The sequence below is a fragment of the Lonchura striata genome, chromosome 4, assembly GCF_050655825.1.
Source record: "Lonchura striata isolate lonStrDom1 chromosome 4, ASM5065582v1, whole genome shotgun sequence".
Taxonomy (NCBI): domain Eukaryota; kingdom Metazoa; phylum Chordata; class Aves; order Passeriformes; family Estrildidae; genus Lonchura; species Lonchura striata.
In genome coordinates, this window is record NC_140706.1 from 63,605,291 (window position 1) to 63,627,840 (window position 22,550).

At 37.5% G+C, this 22,550-nt stretch overlaps 1 protein-coding gene across 9 annotated transcripts in view; it reads left to right on the plus strand.

Moving 5' to 3' along the window:
* Positions 1-22,550, plus strand: part of INPP4B (inositol polyphosphate-4-phosphatase type II B) — a 296,397-nt gene that overhangs the window by 101,086 nt on the left and 172,761 nt on the right. For all 9 annotated transcript variants that reach the window (XM_085578230.1, XM_031504683.3, XM_085578231.1 and 6 more), the window contains exons 2-3: positions 9,872-10,096; positions 11,736-11,780. In XM_085578230.1, coding sequence (XP_085434356.1) covers positions 10,006-10,096; positions 11,736-11,780 — 136 coding nt within the window. In that variant the 5' untranslated portion in view covers positions 9,872-10,005. The remainder of the gene's footprint in view (positions 1-9,871; positions 10,097-11,735; positions 11,781-22,550) is intronic.

Sequence of the window (22,550 nt, forward strand, 5' to 3'; positions counted from 1 at the left end):
TTTTATTACTGCCAACAAAAATGAAAATACAAAAACCTCAGCTTCACAGGCATTGGAATTTTACTAGAAATTTAACTAAAATACATCCTGCTATCTGTTTGATGCATACACTTAAATACCAGTGGTCTCTGAATTCATGCCTACAAAGAAAATCCTAAAATCAAGTGAAAGTAATGTAATCATCTTCCTCTGACTTTAAATAGAAGTTTGAGTTTCTGTTTTGTCAGGTATCTTGTACAAGATGGGGTTTATGTTGATGCATAGTCAATGTATGCTATTCTTCAATACGTAATCATTGCTAAACTCCCTATTAAATGACAAGTTTTCTCTTTTTCTTACCTCTTACCGATTCTTCATTCATAAAATTGTTAAAAACAGCAGAAAAAGTAGCTATCTCATATAATTCAGAATCCTTATTTAGGGGAAAGATTTTATTTGGAGAAAGTGCTGACAGTTTGCTCTGCATGAGCCACTGAAATAGTCATTGTATTATAATTTTTTTATTACATGAATTCTTTCCGATACCTCTGCAGAGTTTTGAATTCCTTAGAACAGTTTGCCATTTTCTGTTAGCTGTGATGGTCTAAGAGCTGAGGTAAAAAAAGTTGGGCTGCATTTGTGGGCTGGATGGATAAATTTAAATTCAGTAGAAGTTCCTATCATCTTTTTATGCACCAAAATCTCCAGCCCACTTCTAAGAAAGGGTTGCATTAATTATGCTGACTTTTGTCCTCACCTACCTCACCTATGAAGTGATTCATAGTGGTTGGTCATGTTTTAGACGGCAGTGACTTAAATGATATTCATTGTGGATTTTATCCTTATCTGGGTAGTATTCTGGGGAATAGCTCAAATCCTTCATTTTTTGTAGGGAACAAAATCATATATTTTGAGCCTGATGTTGAGGCTCAAAATGTATTTCTTTCTGGGTTTGGAAGCATTGCTTTTTGAATGTTTCTCATTGACTCTCAAATTGAGACTTTCTAATTGTGCCCTTAATGAGTCCAGTTCATTCATAGAATTCCCAACTTTATGAGTATGAATGCAGTCATGTCAGTTCCCTTCTGGCACTTGTGTTACAATGCCTGAACACAATACTGCTGAACTGAACTCAGAATACAGCTGTAATTGCTGACATGACTCAATTAGCTTTGAAGCTTGCAAACAGGATCGTTTCTGTGGCAGTGACACTGGCAGGTTTTAAGCCCAAAAGCTGGGGACATAACTGTGGATACTAAGTAAGCACTTCAGGCTGCCTGTGGAGAAAAAAGAGCCTGTGAATATGTGTGGAGGAAGAAATAAGCTTGTAAAATTAGGAACTAGCTGAGAGACAGACTTTCCAAAATCAAGTTTTGAAGGTTGATGGTGTTTCAGTAGGAGCCAGAGGTAAGGGTCGCATTCTGTGCGTCCTCTAAAAACATATTAAAGGGGAAAATAGGAAACAGTGTAGAAAACTCCAGGTAAACAGAGCCAGCAAATGATGATAAATACCTAGGGCATGACCAAACAAGATAGAGGAAAAGACAAGACAGGAAGAGGAGAAATGTATTTCCAGACTTGGCAATCTTTCCATGCTAGAGAGAAAGGATGGCAACCTGGCTGATGATTTGTTGGATGGGAAAAGAAAGCCGGAGTATTAAGAGGTATTAGAACAAAACTGAAGACAAATGAAGATGATATACAGTGTACAAAATGAGGATAAAATACTGAAAGAAGGGAAATAGTAATCCATGTACTGTAGGAGAAAACAAAATTCAGAACACAAAATGGGGGAGAAAAGCAAAACTTAGGAACTAGGAAGAGAGGCCTTTTATCAGTAGGGGCTTTGGCCATGAAAAGCTAGTTGTGTTGTCACAAGATTAGATCCATTGGTGTTCTGGTTTGAAAGCAAAACCAGTGAGAGACTCCAAGTCAGAAATACAGTTTATTAGGAAAAGGAAAAAAAACCAAAATACATGCAATAATACAAAAGAAAACCACTGACAGAGTCAGAATACAACCTGACACCCCTTTGGTCAGCGTGCTGGTAGCAGTCAAAATTGGAGTAGCTGCAATCCTCCTGGAGAGGCAGATGTGGTTCTGTCAGAGCAGTGATCCTGTAGAAGGGTGTAGTCTTTCTCTGAAGGCCCAGTGGAAAACCCCAGCTGTTCTTCTTGGAAACATGTGGGAAGGCTGGCTCTGATGTCCCCAAAACTCACATTATATCCAGTTGGGATTGCTTGGCTCCTCCCTCTGGGTGGAGCATCTCACAATGGGATGTTCTAGTTCTTATCAGTCACACTGTGACATTCAATAGCCCATTACCAGCAGATGTCTCCCCAGAGGGAGGATTGGTTGTGGAAGAAATAAGGAAAACTGCCCAATTAACAGAAGACAACTGATCCACAGATGGCAATAGAATACATCTTGCTTCTCAATCTCAGATAATTGGCTATTGGGAACCAAAAAAAGCTATACAATGTGTATCTAGGACTTTAAAGGATTCAGATGAAAACAGGATAGGAGGTTATACCTGTTCACAACGTCAAATTTCTTGTGAAACTGATAGAGTTGTGTCACAGAATATCAGAAGCTCCAAGAAAGGAGGCTGTGAGATTTAACTTGTGGTAAAAGGACATTTTCTTCATCTTCCAAGCTTCAATTTGGAACTGTGAAGGGGGACTGGAGAGAGCCTTTGTCCAATTGTCTCCATGTGTCTCTGACTGGTGGATTGAATCCTAGATGTTTTAAGAGTGAGAAATGGAGACTGACTGGCATGTTGAGGAAGAGAACATAATGAAGGGCAGTGGAGTAAGCATGGAGGGAAAAATAAGGACATGTTCATGCAACCTCTAGTGATTCTGTGGAGCTGCTGATCACCTCAGGGCACTGTGGGCCTTGAAACAGGAGGGCTGTACAGAAATCGGACAGAGCAGATAATCCTGTCAGAGCTTCAAGTTGAGTGCTCCTGAAGCAGCCTAGCTCAGAAGGTTTCCAGAAGTGGAAACCGTGGTCCAGAAGTGGACCATGGAAGCAAAGAGAAGGATTAGATAGGTGGACTTTAACTCTGCATATGGCTGATGGCTTTATGTGCCCTTGTCATGGGAACTGGTCACCATTAGCAGGAGATGGCAGTCTTTGGGTCATTGTTGTGTTTCCCTGAAACAGGGCAATAGGAGCTCTGTGACTCGATGTTCAAACTGACCGTGGGAGCAGTCTGAAGTTGACCACTGTGTTGTACAGAGTGTCATGCATGTACAGCTTTGCTTCCTTTCTTCCACATGATGGTGTACAATGCAAAATTGGGAATGTCCTCAAGAGGCACAGGCACAGTGAAGGGAAACCAGATGAGAGAGAGAGAGAGCATGCAAGTACTGCCTTCTCTTGATCTGTAAATCTCTTCTGTCATTCAGGAAGAGAGATTCCTTAAAAACTGTATTGCTTCACTGTGTGTGGTCCTTTAGAGTTAGGGAGGTAAGATCTGTAACATCAAGGTAGGGCTAGTGAGGAGGGTGGGAGGGAGCAAAGGAAGAAAACAGAGCTTTTCATACAAGGTCAGTCATCTAAATCATATTAGATTAATTTAGTAAATCAGGAAAATAATAAAAAAGGGGCTTGTTTGTAGGAATGCCTCTAAGACAGCAAGCATTCCTTTTTGCCATTTGTAGTATGCAAGCCGCCTAAACTTGGAGATATTTGTTTCAATAGTAGTGTTTGTTTCAATTGTAGTGTCTTGGAAAGGCAGGTCAGGATCACTCCCTATTTTAGAGATGGAATAAGTGAGGCATATGCAAGATTTCTGCTGCGGATCTAGGCAGAGAAAGATCTCTGAATCCTGCCTTTTTAAAGGCAGACTGATGGTCCACCTAGAGATATGAACTGCTTCCATTCAGCAAAAGCAGTCCACTGCTTTGCAGGGGCCACTCTTGGAACTTTCAGTAAATGCTGCAGTGTATTTGTTCAGAGATCTTGAGATACCATTGTGGTATTCAAATATTTGTGTGGTTTGCATTGCTTCCAGTATAGGTGTGGTATTTAATGAAAGGGTAGAAGCAGTGTGGCATATGTGGAAGCTGACAGGTTTGAAAAGAAACAGTGTTGTATTACGGTAGTCATCCTGGGCTATCCTGCTAAATTAATTTCAAATACACTCTTTGTGAGGTTCTGTAGGACTTAAATGAAGCTTATAACTTATGTAAGTTTATTCCAGCATTGTAAAATTTATAAAAATAACTGAAGATAAAATTTTTAATTAAATTCTTTATCATTGATTGAAAATGTACTTCCAAAGAAAGATTAACATAGCATCATGAGTAACCATGGGATGATTTCATCACTACTAATTTGAACATGAACATGAAATGCATCAGCATATAGAACTCGGACAGCTTTGTGAATTAAAAGCCTCTGATGTCTATATTAGAAATATCCTGTGGATATAATTTATGTATCAAAGCTTTCGTTCTACTTTTGTTTCAGCACATGGTGGTTAGCTGTGATGGTGCTTTATATTTTAGAGTGGCAATGACTCACTAATATTCTTAACCCTTTTCCTCTGCTGAACTAGAGTCTGAGCTGAGAGTGACTTTTTTGCTGGTGTATGTGAAAAGAGACAGACAACGTTTAACTTGTTTGAGCTCTCTTGCTTTGCATACTAGCATAGGAGGAAACAGTGATCCCCTAAAAAAGTCAAGGCTGTCATTGTGGATGTTGACCGTGGGCTTTATACATTTTATTAATTTGAATTATCCCAGTAATTTCTTCTTTGTCCTGTTCAACATGATGTTATGCTGAAACTCTCATGATGGAAAATACAGCAAGCCAAAGAGTATCAGTCTTCCTGTCACCTCTACCTGTTGAGTAAAATAAACCAATAAAATCATCTTAAAAAAAAAGTTAATAACAAGTGAGTAAGATGTAAAACCAAAGTGGAAATGTATTTGTTTTATTTTATTATGTTTTTATTTTGAGAACCTTTCCATTAAATTGCAGTCTTTTGAAAGACAAGAATCAGGTCCAATAACTGCCTACATTTTTTTGGTGAATTACCAGAAACTAAAGTTTCTGTGTAAAAGATTGTGATTAAAATTACAACAAAATACTTAAAAAAAATTAGGGAAATGTCACTCAGGACATTTTTAGCAAGAAATTTGTTTGCATCTTAAAAATAACTGACCTATATAAGTATTTAGTGGGAAAAGAAGCAACTGCTACTGTTAAATTGAAAAACTTGAGAAGAATAAATTTTATTAGGAAATAAAGAAGAAAAGTTTTCTGAATACGAAGAACTTGACATCAACATACATTTCTGACTTTAGGCTGTTGGATTAGTGTAGAAAAGGCTTTCCAGTGCCACTAGGAATGTATCAGCTGTTTGTGCTGTTCCCTGACAGCAGTCCTTCAGAGTAGGGGCATTGAGTTATTTATTTGAGCAGCACAAGTCCTGTGGGACCAAAACTTTCTGTGCTGATTTCTGTGGGAAAAAGTCTCTTTGAGACTGTGCTTAAGCAAAGAGTTGATGGTGAACAGATCTGGTCTTGCCTTCTGTGGGGTGTCTGATACTGAAATGAGGGGGAGCAGCGAGAGATAGAGATACAATGATCTATAATTTTCCTTTCAATATAGTACTGTGGGGATTTTGAAGGAATTTTGAATTAATTAGAGATGGGACTTCTGAGTTGCTTTTGATGGTTTGATTTATTTTTCTTATTTTCTTATTTTTCTTATTTTCTACATAGGCAGGAAGGGTGAGTTTGGCTCACATCTTCACTGCATTGCTCAGATGGTCACAAGACCTCCAGTTACAAGTTTTAAGGAGTTATTAACCAATAAAACACTGCTAACAAGGATATTTATGCTTTTGACTCAATCTTTAAATATTTCATCTTATGGACTCAAGCTGGAGTGTAAGCTTTCTTAGCCGATCATATTATGACACACAAACTTACAATACTACACTTTTAAAACTTTAAACTTTACTTAGCTTAACGTGTCTGTGCTTTAAAACCACATTCTTGCTTCTAGCACCTAAGTTTGGAAGCCTTTTCCAAGGTCTCAGATAAAATCCTATGTTTAATTCTAAGCTTTGGTTTACAGGCCCAAAGTTCGGAGAATTCCCTGCATTTTGGATTCCAACAAGTACTACTAAGTTCAAAGTTTGTTCTGAAAAGAAAACCAGTGTGTTTAGTTTTTTGAAGGTTCTCCCCAGGGTTTATGAACTGGAAACCCCACTGGGGATGTCCAGCTTTAAGAGGAAGATTATTGTTCTGCTATGGCAGATTTGTAAGTAGAAAATTGCCTTAATATAGTATGTTCTTAAATCTTACATGTCATCTTATTCAAAAATGATATTACAACAGTAAAACTAGGAGTGCAAACTAGATAAGGCACTGTTGTTGTTGATGTCAGCAGTACATGTTTGCAAAAGTTAAGGTTTTTTTCCAAAACTACTCATGGTAACTCCTTTCAGCAGTAACAGTATAGCACAGGGTGCTTGTGTTCTACAGTAACTTCTTAGCAGCAAAGTATGAAGTCCTTTTGTCCACCTGTGAAATACTACTGCATTTAGGTGTATTATGTATATTTTTACAAATAATAATACATCTCTTATTTACTTAAATGTTAATATTTTAACAAAACATGGAGTAACAATTTTTTATTTAATTATTTATGTAACTCTTCTGATATGTCTGCCATTTATTTGGGGTCTTCATTACATTTGTAGGTCCATTAGTTTCATTTTGGGAAAGATTCGTTATCAATTTTTTTCCCCACTGATATTTGGAATTAAATGTCTCAATTTGTTAGGGAGTGCTGTATGCAGCTGATTTAAAATAATAGTAAGCAACCATTTGAAGGAGAAAAGCAGAGAGATTATGATCTTTATTACATAAATAAACCTGTGGGCTCCTTTATTGCAACAGGCTTTTTTGTCAGCATGCATTTTTCATGTTGTGTTTCCTTTGGCAAGATGAATTTGGGTATATAAACCTTTCAATACCTAAAGGGGAATCTACAGGAGAGCTGGAGAGGGACTTTTTACAAGGCCATGGAGTGAAGAGGACAAGGGGGAATGGGTTTAAACTAAAAATTAACAGGTTTATTCTTCAATAAATTTTTCACTGAGGATGGTGAGGGACTGGCACAGGCTGCCCAGGCAGCTGTGGATGTCCCATCCCTGGCAGTGTTCAAGGCCAGGTTGGATGGGGCTTTCAGCAATGTGGTCTAGCAGAAGGTATTCCTGTCCAGTGGCAGAAGGATTGAACTAAGATGATCTTTAAGGTCCCTTCCAGCACACACCATGCTGTGATTATGAGCATTGAAACAGAATGGAAAATACGTAACTTACCTATACCAGGTATACTGGTATCAGTATACCTACTGATAATTTCATTCTTACTGCAGAATGAAACCTTTTACATTTGCAGTGATGAGTATTTTCCAGGAATTTTCATATGCTTTTCAGAATTTAACTTAGCTGTCAGAGTACTCAAAGGATCTAAATATAGCAGACTGTAGTGTTCTGAAGTGATAGTTTAGAATGAAATTCCACATCTCAAAAGTGGCACCTGTTAGATCAGAATTATGCCCACTCCTATTGCATTTCACTCTCCATTTCTGGTTCCATGCATATTAATGATGATTCAGTATGCCTTTTGAGCCTGGCAGTCTGATTTTTACAGCTAAGAGGTAAATATAAATAGCATGATTTCATGAATTGAAAAACAGATTTCCTCCCAAAGCAGATGTTTTTTATCAAGCTAGTGGTAGGATATTTCAAGGCAAGATTACTGTTCATATTTACATTTAAAGATAAAGGGAGAAAATAACATCTTGGTATATTTGTATGTTGGCTGTTAAGTATTGACTTATTTCTCTGACAGCTTTTCTTTCACCTAAGGTACTTTGGATATCCAAACTGCTTTTATTAAAATTGTCTGTGCTTTTGTGCTTTTAAAGGTTGAATGGTATAAGAAGATGCTCACTTTGTGTTTTGTTTTTTTTTTTTTTTTTTTTTTTTGTTTGTTTTACTTTTTTTCTTTTTTTAATTAATTAGTTAATTTTGATCTTTATGCTGGTTTATTACATGCTTTTTATTTCCTTTCCTTTCAATTTTCCACTACTAGCTCCAAAATACTATCAATATGACAGACTTCAGACTCATTGATGTCAATGACAGGAGGGAGTAGAGCTGGTGCAGTAGAGCTGCTGGTGCAGACCTTACCAGAGCAACAGAAAAGTTAAGAGCTTCTCTAAATACTGGTCTTTCTGAAGGTTACTTCATGGAAGTATGGCTCACATGGAGTACCAGATCACAGGAGAGCTTACAGCTAAATCTTCTGTCTCTTCGGTCATCTTTGACAAACAGCAGAGCTCATCTTGATCATGTTTGGTTACTCAAGAAAAGGTCTTGTCTGAAAACAGGATATGATAAACATTTGCATCTCCCTAAGATTTTTAATATTCTTCTCTGAAGAACTGAATACTTGTTTTTTCTAACTGAGTCAGGGTTATTAGCTTTTTATCTGCTTCTGAATCAGTTGTTTCCATTTTGTTTTTCTTTGCAGGCTTTCCTCATGAAATCTTAAAATGTTACCCAGCATTTTTAGCAGCATTTGCAGCCACACAGTTGGATTTCCTTAGATCTAGCCCGGGAAAAAAAACTTGTCCTAGCTCCACAGGGATTTGTATATAGTTTTTAGAGCCTTCCAGATTTGAGGTTTCATCTTTTATCCCCTCCATAACCATAAAAGCAGAGGTTATTGTAACTGGCAGATGCTCAGTTTATGAAGCACAAACAGGTTTAGAATAACATGTGTGCAAGTGCCCAAGGTTAGATACTCAAGATAGTGAACAGAATTTAAGTTCACATTGTATGGAAAAGAACTCTTCTATTTTGTTTGGATTTTCAAACTAAGTATGAAAACCTTTCAGTGTTCTGTTTTTGTCCAGCCATATGATATATGGCTGATTTAGCTCAGAATACTTTTCATGCCCGATGAAATATTTCAGTCCTTGTTAATAAAATAGCACAGGTGTTTTATAGATTTTTATATTTCTAAATTAGTTGGTAACTTGTTTAAAAAAAACCAAAATATTGATTTTCTTTCTTTCCCAGTTTGCTCTTCTTGGTGTGTGTTGCACTAAATGTCACATTGAATTTATGACTCTGTGAAGCCACCTATACTGCAGAATTTTAAATGCCTAAGAGGTGTTTTTTCTTCCTGCTCTAATATTAATCAAATGACCAATCCTTGCTACTTACCTGGATTTCCCCCTTCCCCTTCTTCTTCTTTTGTTCTCAGAAAATTTGAGCATTAAACAATTAGACTCCAGGCAGAACAGCAAATGACACATGGATAATAATGAGGTCAGAAGCTCCCACATACAACCTGTTGAGTCTTCATAGAGGAGTTATGTCATGCTAAATTATCTGCATGTGTTCCTGATCTGTATTCTGGCAAGAATGAATGAGAGGCTGAGCATAATAGAGATCTTTAATAGAAGAGATGATGGATACATTCATTCTGGTGAATCCTACTCTGACAGAACTATGTCTACTGCCCTTGCTAAATCAAATTCGTTGTCAAATTAGCAGCTCAGAGAGCTGCCTGCTAGGCTGCAGAATCTGTGCTGGAAAAGGATTTCCCATTTTGGTTTGATTCTGCCACCTAATTTAGCCATCTCTTAACTGATCTTGGATATGTTTAGTACTGTACCGATTCTGAAAAAGCTGGGATTTGAGTCCAGAGGTGGATGGGGCTTAATGTTTCTGTGACCATGAACATAAGTGTGAATGGAGTGGTTTTGATCGTTCGTGACATCAGTTATTCCCTCATCTCCCTTTCCAATCACAGTCCCTAAGAGCTGCTTTCATGCTTTCTGAGTGCAGGGTTTCAGAGTGGAAAACCGGATCTTTACCCTGAAGCTGCATCAAAGCCAGACTGTGAATCTTGGGCTGTGACACTGGGAGAGGTGAACTCGGAAGGTTTGCAGAATAAAATTCAGCAGCTCCGGACGCTGATCATGGAAATCAAAGAGGAGAGACCATCAGATGAAGCACGACAGTTTTTCCCTTCATCCCAGTTAGACAGTCTAGGAGAGCCCCAGTTGACGAGTAAGTGCATTTACTCATTTTATGGAATGGTACAATAAAAATGGCCCAGTCTCTGTGGCAGTTCAGATAGTGTCACAAGTAGGGTACAAAATGCTGTTCAACTTCTTGCTTGTCAAAGTGCAGTTTAGATTAAATAAACAGATGAAAATTGTCCTTAAATGTTTTTCCCTGACATATTTTGGTTAATGCACATAACCTTCAGGGGAACAAATGTGTGATTTCTGTGTTTCTGAGTTTTTCTCTCTAACCTATTTTCTTCATAAGACTTAAAGCTTTTTTAATTTTTTTGTCTTTTATGTCTATATGGACTACTGTTTAAAATATAGTCTGATAACTTTGATAAATGCATAAATCTCTAGCGATACTTAAACTAGTATCACAGGTTTGTTCTATGTGATGTAAAAGCACTCTGGGGATTTGAATGCAAGTAGCCATATGCTGAGCTGTATTTGGTGCACTGGAGTCAGAAGACTGTATTTCAGTTTCACTTAATCAATTCTGTAGCCAGCATACTCATGAAGGTGTTTCAGGCCAATATGCTACTGTCAGAGTTGAACTCAGAAATTTGTTAAAGCTTAATTAAAAAAAAAAAAAACAAAAAAAAAGCAACATTTTAATTTTTTTAATTTTTGGACCATTCTAAGCTCTGCAGCTGTAATTTTCCTCACACAGATGTGAATGAATAGCTACACTAATAAGAACGGTGTGAATCTAGACTTAGCAGCATTGTGTTTTTATGGAGCAGACACAGCTATAAGTTTGGGGTGATTCTTTTGTTCATGGGTTTGTAAATTTTTTTTTTTTTTAACCAAAATCTTGTTCCAGTTCATATACTAACTGAATCCTTCCCATGTGACCCATTTCTTCAATATTGAGCAATAATTAATAATGCTTACTGGAGACAGTACAAAAATGTTAAGAAGATAGAGTTTACTTTCTACAAGTTAATTGAAACTGTAGTTGTGATCCAATTACTTTGTGCATCAGGTGAACAACTAATTGTTAGTCACCTTTCCCTCCTTGCTTCCTACTTTTCTCTTGTTGCATCTCTGTGGTTAACTCCTTTATTTTAGCACAAGAAAATATTGCCCTTTGCAATAGAACATAATTCCATAATGGATTAAACTGTTCCTGTTCCTGGTACGTAAGAAGAGGAATTAATGTATTGATTCTGCAACAAAAAGAAGTTGGGCTTATTGCTTTACAATTTGTAGATCAATGTGTTTATATTTTACTATATTAACCTGATTTACCTACTGTCACTAAACATGGACTTTATTTTTAATGTGATGATATATCTATTTAAAAATTATTTATGAGACTTAATATTTTCCCAATGCATTTATTGTCAGTTGTTGTGGCTGAAAATCTTACAAATTTATGAGAACCTGGGTTTTTTTCTTAATTCCCTTTCCCAGCAACAGAAAGTTTCTATAAAGAAGAAAGTCTTCTTCAAAAGTAGCCTTTTTTCAGGCAAATATTTAATCCAAGTTTGCTTTGACTATGAGTTTCTAACATAAAATGTTACATCAGTGGCAATGGCAGTAGTTATAGGCATGTGAAAGTTTTACTATGTATTAAAAAGCAAGACATGGAAATCAAATGATCTCTAATATTTTTTTTTTCTTGACCTTTTAAGGTATTCAGGGAATTGCAAATGAGCCAAAGCTGGAGTTCAGTCTTGGTAAGATACAATTTTGAATTTTTGGAATTATAATGGCCTGTGTGTGAGGAGTTTTTTAATATATATAGTGTGATATACTGTAGCATGTGACCTGTTTAAAAAAATTAAGGTCTAGGTGGGAGAAGTGCATATCTTTCAAAATGCTGATTTTAATTTCTTAATTGGTTGGGATGGCTAAAAGTTTGTTGAATTCTCTAGTGCTGTGGTGCTCTAACAGGGTGAAAATCTGCCCAACAGCTTTGCGAATGTAGTTTGTGAAATACTACTTATTTGGAAAAAAGACATTTAATTTGAAGTTTTTGAAACAATATTCAGATAAAAGTACTGTTGCTTTAGATCAAACTTTAATCTAAATGTGGTATTATTTGGTAGTGAAGAGGTAATGTAAATGTTTACCTGACTTTGCCATTTTATACTTAGTAATACTTAGTATGCTTAGTAATTGGTACATGAGAACTATATATTGTTATCGTATGTAGCAGAATTGTTTTGGGAGAGGTTCCATCAGCTCAAGCTTCCCCCTCCATTTAGAGGGTACAGAATGATTCTGATTGCTCAGTAAGTCAAGCAGTCTGATTGAATAATGGTATATTTGTTATGCAAGGTCAAGGAGCACAATATGCCAGCCCAAACTGTGCAAAGCAAGCTTGGCTACTTTTCACTGTTCTTTCAGTGCAAAAGCTTTGAAGCCTTTGAATTAGTAAATGAAATCATTATTTTCTGTAGGAGCACTAAACAAAATAATTCTGTGTGGGAAATAAGAATGATAACTAGGTTTAGTTGATTAGTGACTGGACTCTCTTCAAAGTCTTTGCCAATGGAAATGATCCTGTGATTATTCCCTCCTGTGTATGGTAAAAGAACACAGTTACAAATAGTGTGACTTTTCAAATATTTGATTCTATGTGATGTCTGCATTCTGAACTAAAACTTGTCAAATTTATTATGATGTTTACATCCATATGACCTGCAAATATTTATCTGATACTGTGTAGCTGTACACTGAGAAATTTTTACACAGTGTTATTCAGTATCTGTTAAATTCACTCTGCTATAAAAACTTTGATAACATCTGTTACAAAACAGTGTAAGTGTAAGAGGGAGAAGGAAATACAGATAACTGTAAGCAGAATATTATATAAATGTCAATTAGCCTCCACTATTTGGATAATTTAAATAGTCTACAAATGTCCTTCAGAAACTCCAAACAGCAAACAGTATGGCATGAGTGATGTGGCTTCTGTGGTTCTGTTTTCGCCCCTTGCATTTTGGGAGCTTCTTTCCTGGCCATGTCCTTGGAACTGGGTTACAGTTGGCTTGTGTGCTGCTGCAATTACCCTGATTGGAAAGCTGACACCTTAAATCCGTGCCCTTTGGGACAGACACAGTTCTATTTGATACAACCATTTTTAGAATAAATTTATATGTGTATTTTTTATTTGTATATCCTTTAAAAATGAGATAGTTATGGCATTGAAAAAAAATTTGTTGAGTAGGTCATGGGTTTTTTTTCTGCATAGACTGTTTCTGCATAAATTGCCAAATGTTGGCATGGAACAAAGGCCTCATTCTCTGTTGTGGGAAAATCACCATAGTATAATAATCGCTAAGAGCAGATTTAACTTTTCTGTGTATTTCTATTTACATTTTATAGGTTATGTGACCATAGTATTTGGGCAGAGCAGTAATTGCAGCATTCCAGCAATAACAAACTCACACAATGACTCTGGTGTAGTATAGGAGAGGGAGGAAGGTGCTACAGGCACTGACTGCAAATTAGATGAGCAATGCTTCAGGAGAAGTTGCTTTCAGTAATAAATGTGCCCCAGCAGGCAGAAGTGTAAAAACAAAGTAAAGCCATTTTCAGACTTGTTTGGGCTTGTGCTGGATGGATCTCTGTTCACTCAGTGTCAGTATTTGTGTTTTGCATTGGGCTGTTTCTAGTAGGCATTTATGTTCTGTGGTTTGTTCTGCAGCATTATTGATTGAGTCATTGCAGCCCTGTGAGGAATCTTAAACACTGGATCCTGTTGCTGCTCAGGTAACAATTAAGAGTAGCAGCATAAGCCTCTTGATTTTGGCTGATACTCCTGTCAAGAGTCTTAAGTCAGGGATATTTGGCAGCACAGGCAATTGTATAAAGGTGTTTCTTAGTGTCTTGAAACCTTTTAACAGTACTAAATATTTAAGCATAACACATTAACATTAGTGTTTTGCTAATGACACTAATAACACATCACCTTTAGTGACTGAACAGTCCCTTAAATTCTTAGCAGTTATTCTTCTTACTGGAGTATCAACATTTCCATTCCAAAACTTCCTAGCCCCAGCGACCTCAGTCACCAGCACTGTGCTGTTGGTTTGTGCAAATGTACAGCAGACGCCTCCTGCTGATGAGTGATACAGGAACAATTTAGCTTGGAAGCTGTGTGGCCCAAACAGTTAAAATTCCCCTTGCAAGGGCAGCCAGTGGAGATGCCCCTGTGCTGTCCCCCTGGTTACTGGCAGGGTGGAAGGGACTCTGGGGACTCTGCAGCCTGGCCCATGCATCTGGGGAGCGCCACTGCTGCTGGCAGGCTGAGGACACTGCTTGGCTGACACCATCCTCTGAGAGATTTTGTCTAAATAAAGACTTGGCATTCACTTCAGCTAATCAAAGACTTCCAAGATCTCTCTCTGAGATGAGGCAAAGCATGGTAAGCAGGGATGAGAGGGGAATTTGCTGCAAGCAAGCACTACGGGTATAATGTGTGCCTGGCTTGGGTAACCAAATCTTAGGGCTCTGTAGAGACATTTCATCTTGATTGGACTGGTATTTGGCATTTAGAATTTGGAAGGCCAGTCTAACAGTTAATGATGTATAAAGCTGGTCTCTAGCCCTGAAAGAATGGCTTATGCCTATAATTCCATTCACATTCATTATATAATCAATACTATTATATTAGTTAAGTAGCATACTTACACATGTATGTGCAAATAGACATTTGCTTCTATCAGTTGATATACAAATGTATTTAGATATATTTAAAAATTGTAACATCTCATAATTGTAGTTTAGGTCACTTGTCAGTCAATAAATAACATTCAGAAGTGGAACTTCAGTAACTAAAACAAAATACAGCTTTTAAATAATATTTGAGTGCTGCCTAATACATGACTTTTATTTAGGGACATTGTAACTAAATGCTGCTGTTCAGTATTTGAAGTTCTGATAACTAAATTTTGAAATAATGATATTAAAATTCTTTCTAGGGTTTTGAATTTTGTTGTGGTAGTTACCATGCAACATCCTATGTCCATAATACTCTGGAAAGCATTCTCTTCATAAAATGTCTAAATATTGCCTTCTCTTATTTTATCTTAAAGTTCAATAAAGTGGTATTTTTTTTCTTTTTCCCTGAGGTTGAAGCGAAGAATAAAACTCACCTGAATTACAGCTTTCCTCTGCAATACACAGCATTTTCAGGAGTGTGCCTGTCTTGTAATATAACTTCGGAGTCAGAGCATCCTTTAGACGAGGATTTTTGTGTTTTATATTCCTGAGGACTCTGTGGAAATGTGGGTGATTTCTGAACCTTGTAGCTGCTGCTAAGTTTAACTTTGGAAAGTCTCTCTTGTTTGGCATTTTGAGTGCCTGTGTTCTGCATGCAGTTCCATGAAGCATTAGGAGGTAGAATATGACAGCCTGTGCAGCTTGCTGAGTAGAGAGGAGGAGCAAAGCAAAAGGAATGAAACCAGATACTGGGCCTGAATAACAAACAAAAACTGATAAAAAGTGAAACTGATAAAAATCTTTCCCACGACTTTGAAGTGTGCAGGGTTAGATCTTATATGTATGTTTATTTTGAAGCTGCTCTTCTTGGTTGATTCTCTAAAATATCCCAGCCCTTGAGTACCAGATCTAACTAAATATGTTGTGGGTTCCTGACTTTAAAATAGCTGTGCTACATCAATGTGAAGTATGTGAGCCCAGATGATGTACAAGGTTATAGTTATGGGAGATAAATTATATTGTGTATTTTGATGAACACTACTGTGAAGTTTTCAAGAGCTTGTGCTTATAAGGGTATTTGATAGTGAACTGGCAAAGCAGCACAAGAAAACTGCAATAATCAGAAAAAAGAGGGAACAGGGTAGAATGCACAGTTGGTGGTCAAAGTGCTCAAACGTGAACTTGGTAATGGACATGATATTAATAGGGACAAATATGGAAATAAGTTTGTTAGCTACTCTCTCTATAACCAACATAATTTTAGTGGTTTTGCATTTGTCTAATTGCTTAAAGTTGTGAAGAGAGGGCAAGGAATATGGTGGTTGTAGTATGGTAATAGTAACCAAAATGGCTGCGTAGAACAGAATGTCTCTGCACATAGCATACCATGTGCAGGTGGTAATTTTTATGACAACACCTGTCTGACATTTCCAAAAGTGGTCTTTTTTTTTTTTTTGCAAATATATTAGGGCAGTAAATTTTGATGGACTGTTCTGTTGTTGAGTAATCTCTCGGTACTTTTCAAAGTGTGAACTAATATAAATCATGTGATTATGTTTTTACAAAATCTCGTTAAATAGTGCACAAATCACAGAAAACTTGAGCAAGTACTTGAAAGAATTAAAATTAAAAATTTCTAGGTTATTTGTTTATTCTTTTTAGCAAACAGTGAGTTGATACAAAAGCAGTATACCTGTAAAGGCAGAAGTTTTTATTCTCCACAATCTTATTTTTCCCCAAGTGATATTGTGATGCCATCCCTGTGGAAAAGGTCTCGAAGCAGATTTAACTCTGCATACTGAACATAAATGGTACATCGATGCTGCTCAAAGAGCATGACTAAATGATTTTTTCCAATTCTGAAACATAATATGGAGCTTTTTCATCAGCAGCTGTTCCTGGACGAATGATAAGCAGAAAGACTTTGTTTTATCCTTACCACAAACTTGAAGCCAGTCTTGATCCTAGCAGAATTTGCCGACTTGGTTATCCTCCTGCTTCATCAAGTTATGAGTTGGTGAATAAATGATACTTTGTTGTGTTAGCCAAATAAAATTGTAAAAAAAGTCGTCATCACACTTCTGAGTAAATCTAAAAAGTGATAATTTCTCTGTGAATCAAATCACAGTGTCACCTACTGCTGAGGGATATTTATTCCTCAAAAAAGTTGTGTTGGCCATGTTAGAAACAATAACAGTGAAAATATAAAAATGAAGGCAGAGTTTGTGAGTTTTAAATTTTATTTTATTTGTTCATTTTGCTCTTTGTTATTGTAACAGTTTTCTGAGTTTTACTTGAGTTTGTTCTGCTCCCACACAAATTCCATCTTCCACCAAACCAGCTAGTCAGGTTTTTTTTTTTTCCTTAGTTTTACTGACGTATATTAGATACTGTTACATCACAACAACAAATAGTAAATAAAAAGACAATTTATATTGAACAGAAAAGATTGAGGATGTAGGAAAAAAAAGCCACCACATGATTGGAAACAATGATCTTGTTTTCATCTGGGTGCTATTTATTTGACTTCTGTCTGCTTTGAGACTTTTGCACTGCAGCATAAATTGCCTTAAATGCAGTTTAGTCTTAGTAACTCAGTGCTGCTAGGTTGAATCCTGTTTTGACTGAAAGGAATCCTCCCGAAGAGATAGCAACTCAAGCCCTGAATTGCTTCAATTATCTGAGACTGTGTTGGCATGTTTTGACTTAGGGCTTGTAATGTTTTTGCAGTAACTTCTGCAGAACTTGAGCTAACTTGCAGTCAGTTTCAGTGCAGATAAAGCAACAAGTGAAACAGTCTTCCAAAAAGGCTCTAAGGTAGTGAATGCCTATCACCTTTCACATCATGTTGTCACCTCTCTTGGCAGTTTTCCATGATGGACAATGCATATCCAGCAAATTGATAAGTGATGTTGAGTTAGTGACCCCTGAGGAGAGTCAGCTCTTCTTGCTGTGCTCTGGCATTCTCCTGCACTCTTTTTTTGTTATATGCAGACAGTGTGTGAGCATTGCTGAAAAGTGATTTGAGAACAGATTTGCCAAGACCTCACATCATTTTTTTTATCCACTTCTCCTCCCATAGTACTTTGCTCACTTTAAGGAAGGCTTTTATGATTCTGTGATAGCCCTTGCCACACTGAGGCTGACTGGGTTTTTTAAATAGGCAGCTTTCTGAAGCACTGCTCCTTCATCATTGTGCATCTCTTTAAAGTATCACTCCTGAGTTTTGTGTGTTTCAAATTCTGTCAGAAAGAAAGGCTAAAACTGTCTATATACTACCATTAAGACTTGGTAATGTTGGAAAAACAAACCCAAGAAATGGGATTTGTGGGGTGGGATGTGTGTGTGGCATGGACACATACCCCAAAAAGCTTAAAACCAGAATCCTTTCAAAAACTCATATACTTTTTTGTTTTTTTCCAGCTTAAGTGGGTTTGAGTCCTAGAGAATTAGGCTAGATTTTTCAATTTGTACCTGTATGCACTGTAATTATAGAATCTATCCTTCAATCCCTTTAGGGCAGGGATTGTCTTCATTTGCATTTTAGCTAGAGAAGCAGGATGCTGTCACGGTTCTTAAATATTACTCTGTACTAATTGTAGGGTTTACTATGCAAGGACTCAAAAATTACAAACATGAAACTTGGGAATATGTACAGTTAAGTGTTCTGCTTTTTGCATATTAATAGAAACTGAAAGCCCTGTTTATAATACTAGGTACTTTACAATTAAATAAAGTTCTTCATGAAATTATCTATATAGAGAGTTAGATAGCTATTCTATGTAGTCCATGAATATGAATTTTTTTTTTTTGTTGCTGAAAATATTACATCTAGTGTAGCATTACTCATTTTTGTTACCTGCTTTGTTTCTGTGTTAGTAAGAAGGAATGCCTAATAGAAGTAGTCACAGAAATATTTCCAACTTGTGGCGCACAGCGGCACGCTTGGTGTTAGCAGCAGGAGGGGGCACGACACCTCCCCCGGGACCCCAAACTTCCTAAGCAGTCGCCGATGGATCATTGCAGAGTGACGAGATGGGCCTTGCTTGCTTCTCTGAGGATTGTTTGTTATGCCAAAAGGGCAAAACTAAAAGCATCCCTAACTTGAATACAGAGCAGAGGCAAGGAGCATGGCACACCCAGGGCAGTGGTTTTAAGGGACAGGACCAGGGTGGAGCTGGGGACTAGGAACCAATACTGAAGTATCAGGGGAGGAACATAAGGCAGGGATTATAATGTTTAAACCAACAGGGAGTTCCAGGGGTGGGGAACAGCCAAACTAAACCAATGGGGCAGCGAGGGATACATAAATGACAGGGAATTCTCTGGAACAAGGGGTAGGACCTATGGAGGACTGACAGCAGGGACTGAACCAATGCGTCAGGGGAGGGCGGGGTATAAAACCAACTCTTAAAACCGATAAAATAAGAGAAAACACACTGCAACACCAACTTGTCAGCATCCATTGATACTTAATGCTTTTCATTAACCAGCTTTGACTTGTGTAAATTCAATTTCTGTGTAGGTGTTAGAGATTAAAATTCTACGTTACAGGGTGCTATGTAGCAGTTAGTCCCCACGGTGGGCTCCGTAAATGCAGGGATGTTTATTTGCTCTGAAGCGGGTCAGAGCAGAGGACGAACCTGCAGGAGTGAGCAAATCATTACTGTCTGAGTATATTCCAGTGTGATGGATTTACAGGAACCTGCTGATGCAAGTAGTAAGAAACATGAGGATGTTTTGAGTATCCGTATTAAACCCAGCTGCAAACTGAGTTTCAGGCAGTTTTCTTCCATGCTGCTCCATGAAATTGAAGTATTTCCTGTTTCCATAAGCTTTTGCTTCTGTGAAAAAAAATTGTATTCGAACTACTGGGAGAAAGCGGTTGACATTCTTGTAAATATAAATATGTATAAATCAGGCCTGTGACTAAGGGAAAACTTGTAAATCTAATAGCATAACGATTCTCACAGCAACTTTCACATGTTTTGATATAAACACTTATCTAGAGATAAATTTTGAATAGCTATGGCTAATCTGTTTAGAGAGGAGTTTGTAGATGCCTGAATTTGAAAAGCTATTTAACAGTTGAAAGGGCTTTTTGGAATTCAGCCATTCTGAGAGACAGGGGTTTATCATCTCAGCTCTTGAGTGATGCAGCAGATAATAGGATTAAATTCTGTCAGAAATGTACAAATTCCGAAATCTTGTCAGTTAGAAAACTGCTGCATTTATAAGTCTAAGGAAAAAAAAGGAGCATAAGACTAGGAAGGACCTTTCTTTTTCAAACCTTAAATAAATAAAATTAGTAGGCTTCTTAGTAAAATCAGGGGTTTTCTTTTCCTTCCTTCCTTTCCTTCCTTTCCTTCCTTTCCTTCCTTTCCTTCCTTTCCTTCCTTTCCTTCCTTTCCTTCCTTTCCTTCCTTTCCTTCCTTTCCTTCCTTTCCTTCCTTTCCTTCCTTTCCTTCCTTTCCTTCCTTTCCTTCCTTTCCTTCCTTTCCTTCCTTTCCTTCCTTTCCTTCCTTTCCTTCCTTTCCTTCCTTCTGAAAATGCTGCTTTTGTGTCTATGGCATATTTTATAGACTTTGCAATTGTTGTCTCATGTTTGTAAAATTCCTTTTATCCAAAATTTCAGAGGCAAGGTTTTGTCTGTGCTGAAAACTTACATTTTTTGAGAAGAGGGGTGCCGACTCACTATCCCAGTGAGGCAGGGTGCTAGAAGCAGATTAATTACAAGAGCACAATCTTAGCATGAGTTCATCTACCTCATTCCATGCTGCTTTGCTGGAACTAATTCTAATTTCTGAGGTAAAACATTCATAGCTATCAGTAACATAATGATATTTTCTAAGGCTGATTAAAAGTTACGTATGGAGAAGGGCTCCAGAATTACTAAAGAATTTATAGATATAGGTAGAGATTTAATGTAATTTTCTCAGAATTGAGCTTTCATAATTTTTTTATCACTTAGGTATTAAAAAACCACCATCAAAGAACTCAACGGATACCTGAATTTGTCCTTTAGTATTTTCACAAGCATTGTGCTTGGCATCTGAAGTATTAGGTGTTCTAGTGAACGTGACATTAATTTTTCTGTTATTCTGATGAAATGGAAAACTTGTGTTTCCAGGGTATTTTTAAACTAGTTCATAGGAAAGTAGGATTAAAGGTCATTGTGTTAGAGAAAAGTTATTTTTGGCCCATGCTGCTGCTCTTTTTTCATAATTTCTCTCTTCCTGCTTTTGCCCAAAAATATACCTCCTGCTGCGCATACTTTCTCTTATTTGTCTTGCCAGTCTATATGTGCTCTCTCCAGTTCAATATTTGAACCTGATTTCCTCAAATGAGGCTTTTCAAAACCCCTACGATGGCTCCCACATGGGGGTGGTAGATCTCAGCAGGAGATTTGACGTGCTGTCTGCACATACACAAATGTGCGCGCATCCTTTACCCCTTCAGGCTTCAGGATGTTGGAGTGCCAAAGAGAGTGAGTGGGAGAAGGTGTGGCAGTTCAGTGGCTGAGCTGGGAAGGGGAGACCATGTCCTGCCTGGCAGTTTTCTGCCATGGAAGGAGATTTTCTAGCCAGCATCTTCCCAGTGAGAGTGGGAAGGAGGCCCTGAATGCGCAATCCCGTTATCACCATGCATCCACAGGGACGGCCCCTTAGTGACTGGATGCCTTTGTGCTTATCTGGTACATAATAAATCTGTGACTGATTTCTCTGTGGGTCCAGAAAACTTGTTTGAATGAAGAGAACTACTTAGATCCTTATGGAGAATGTTTTCTGTTTCACGTGTTTGTACACAGAGAGCAACAAGTCAAATAAGGATGAGGTATCCCTTTTTTGTTAGAGAAAGCTCTGTAAGACTTCCATGCCTACAACTGAGATTTGGATGGCAGTCCCCTGGCCCTGCTTCCTTCTTCCAACCTTTCTCTGCCTCCCAGGAAGATGACATTTTAACTATTCAGAATGCAATAGATTTTTTTTTCCATAACTCCTTAACTATTCTGTTGTCAGGGAAGCTTAAAAGGTATCTATACAGTGTTTTCAGCAATAGATGTTGGTCTTTTCCACAGCTTCATAAGTCCTTTAAAACTATACTGTTTCTTCTAGAAACAGTGCTTTTTTTCAACCTGCAAAGTGTGGTAGCATTAAAGTTTTAAACTTTATATCTACTTAAAAAAGAAATTGTGTGTACCACTAAGTTTGATGAAGAGCCATTTTTTGTATCTGTGGTTGTGTGCTTCAGTGCCCGACATCTTAGTTTTCTCTGCAGCTGCCTAATTGGCTCTCGCAGTCCTGGGATTTTTTTCTGGGCAGAAATGAGAAACAAATTTTATTTTGGAGTTACTGGACAGGGATAGTTGGGATTTTTGTTACTGTGAGGGTGGTCAAGCACTGGCACAGATGATCTTGGGAGGTTGTGAAGTCTTTATCCTTGGATGTTGTGAACACCCAAGTGAATGCAGCCTGCTGTGGTTGACCCTGCTTGGGCAGGAGGGTTGGACTTGTTAAACTTAAGGCTGATTCCAGTATCTCTGTGCCAGGAATTAGGCATGTAACTTTCCAGAAAGAGTTTGGAGGCTCTTAGAGCTGGTAGTGATTGGTTTGACATGAACTCTCCAACATTCTGTACTGTGTATGGACAGTAAAGTTGATACCTAGCTTGTGATCTAAAAAAATCTTCAAGATATCTAAATAATCACTTATAGTTACGTTGAAATTAGACTGTTTTAAATGGTTGCTATCTATGTGGACTCAAGCTGTTGTAGGGAA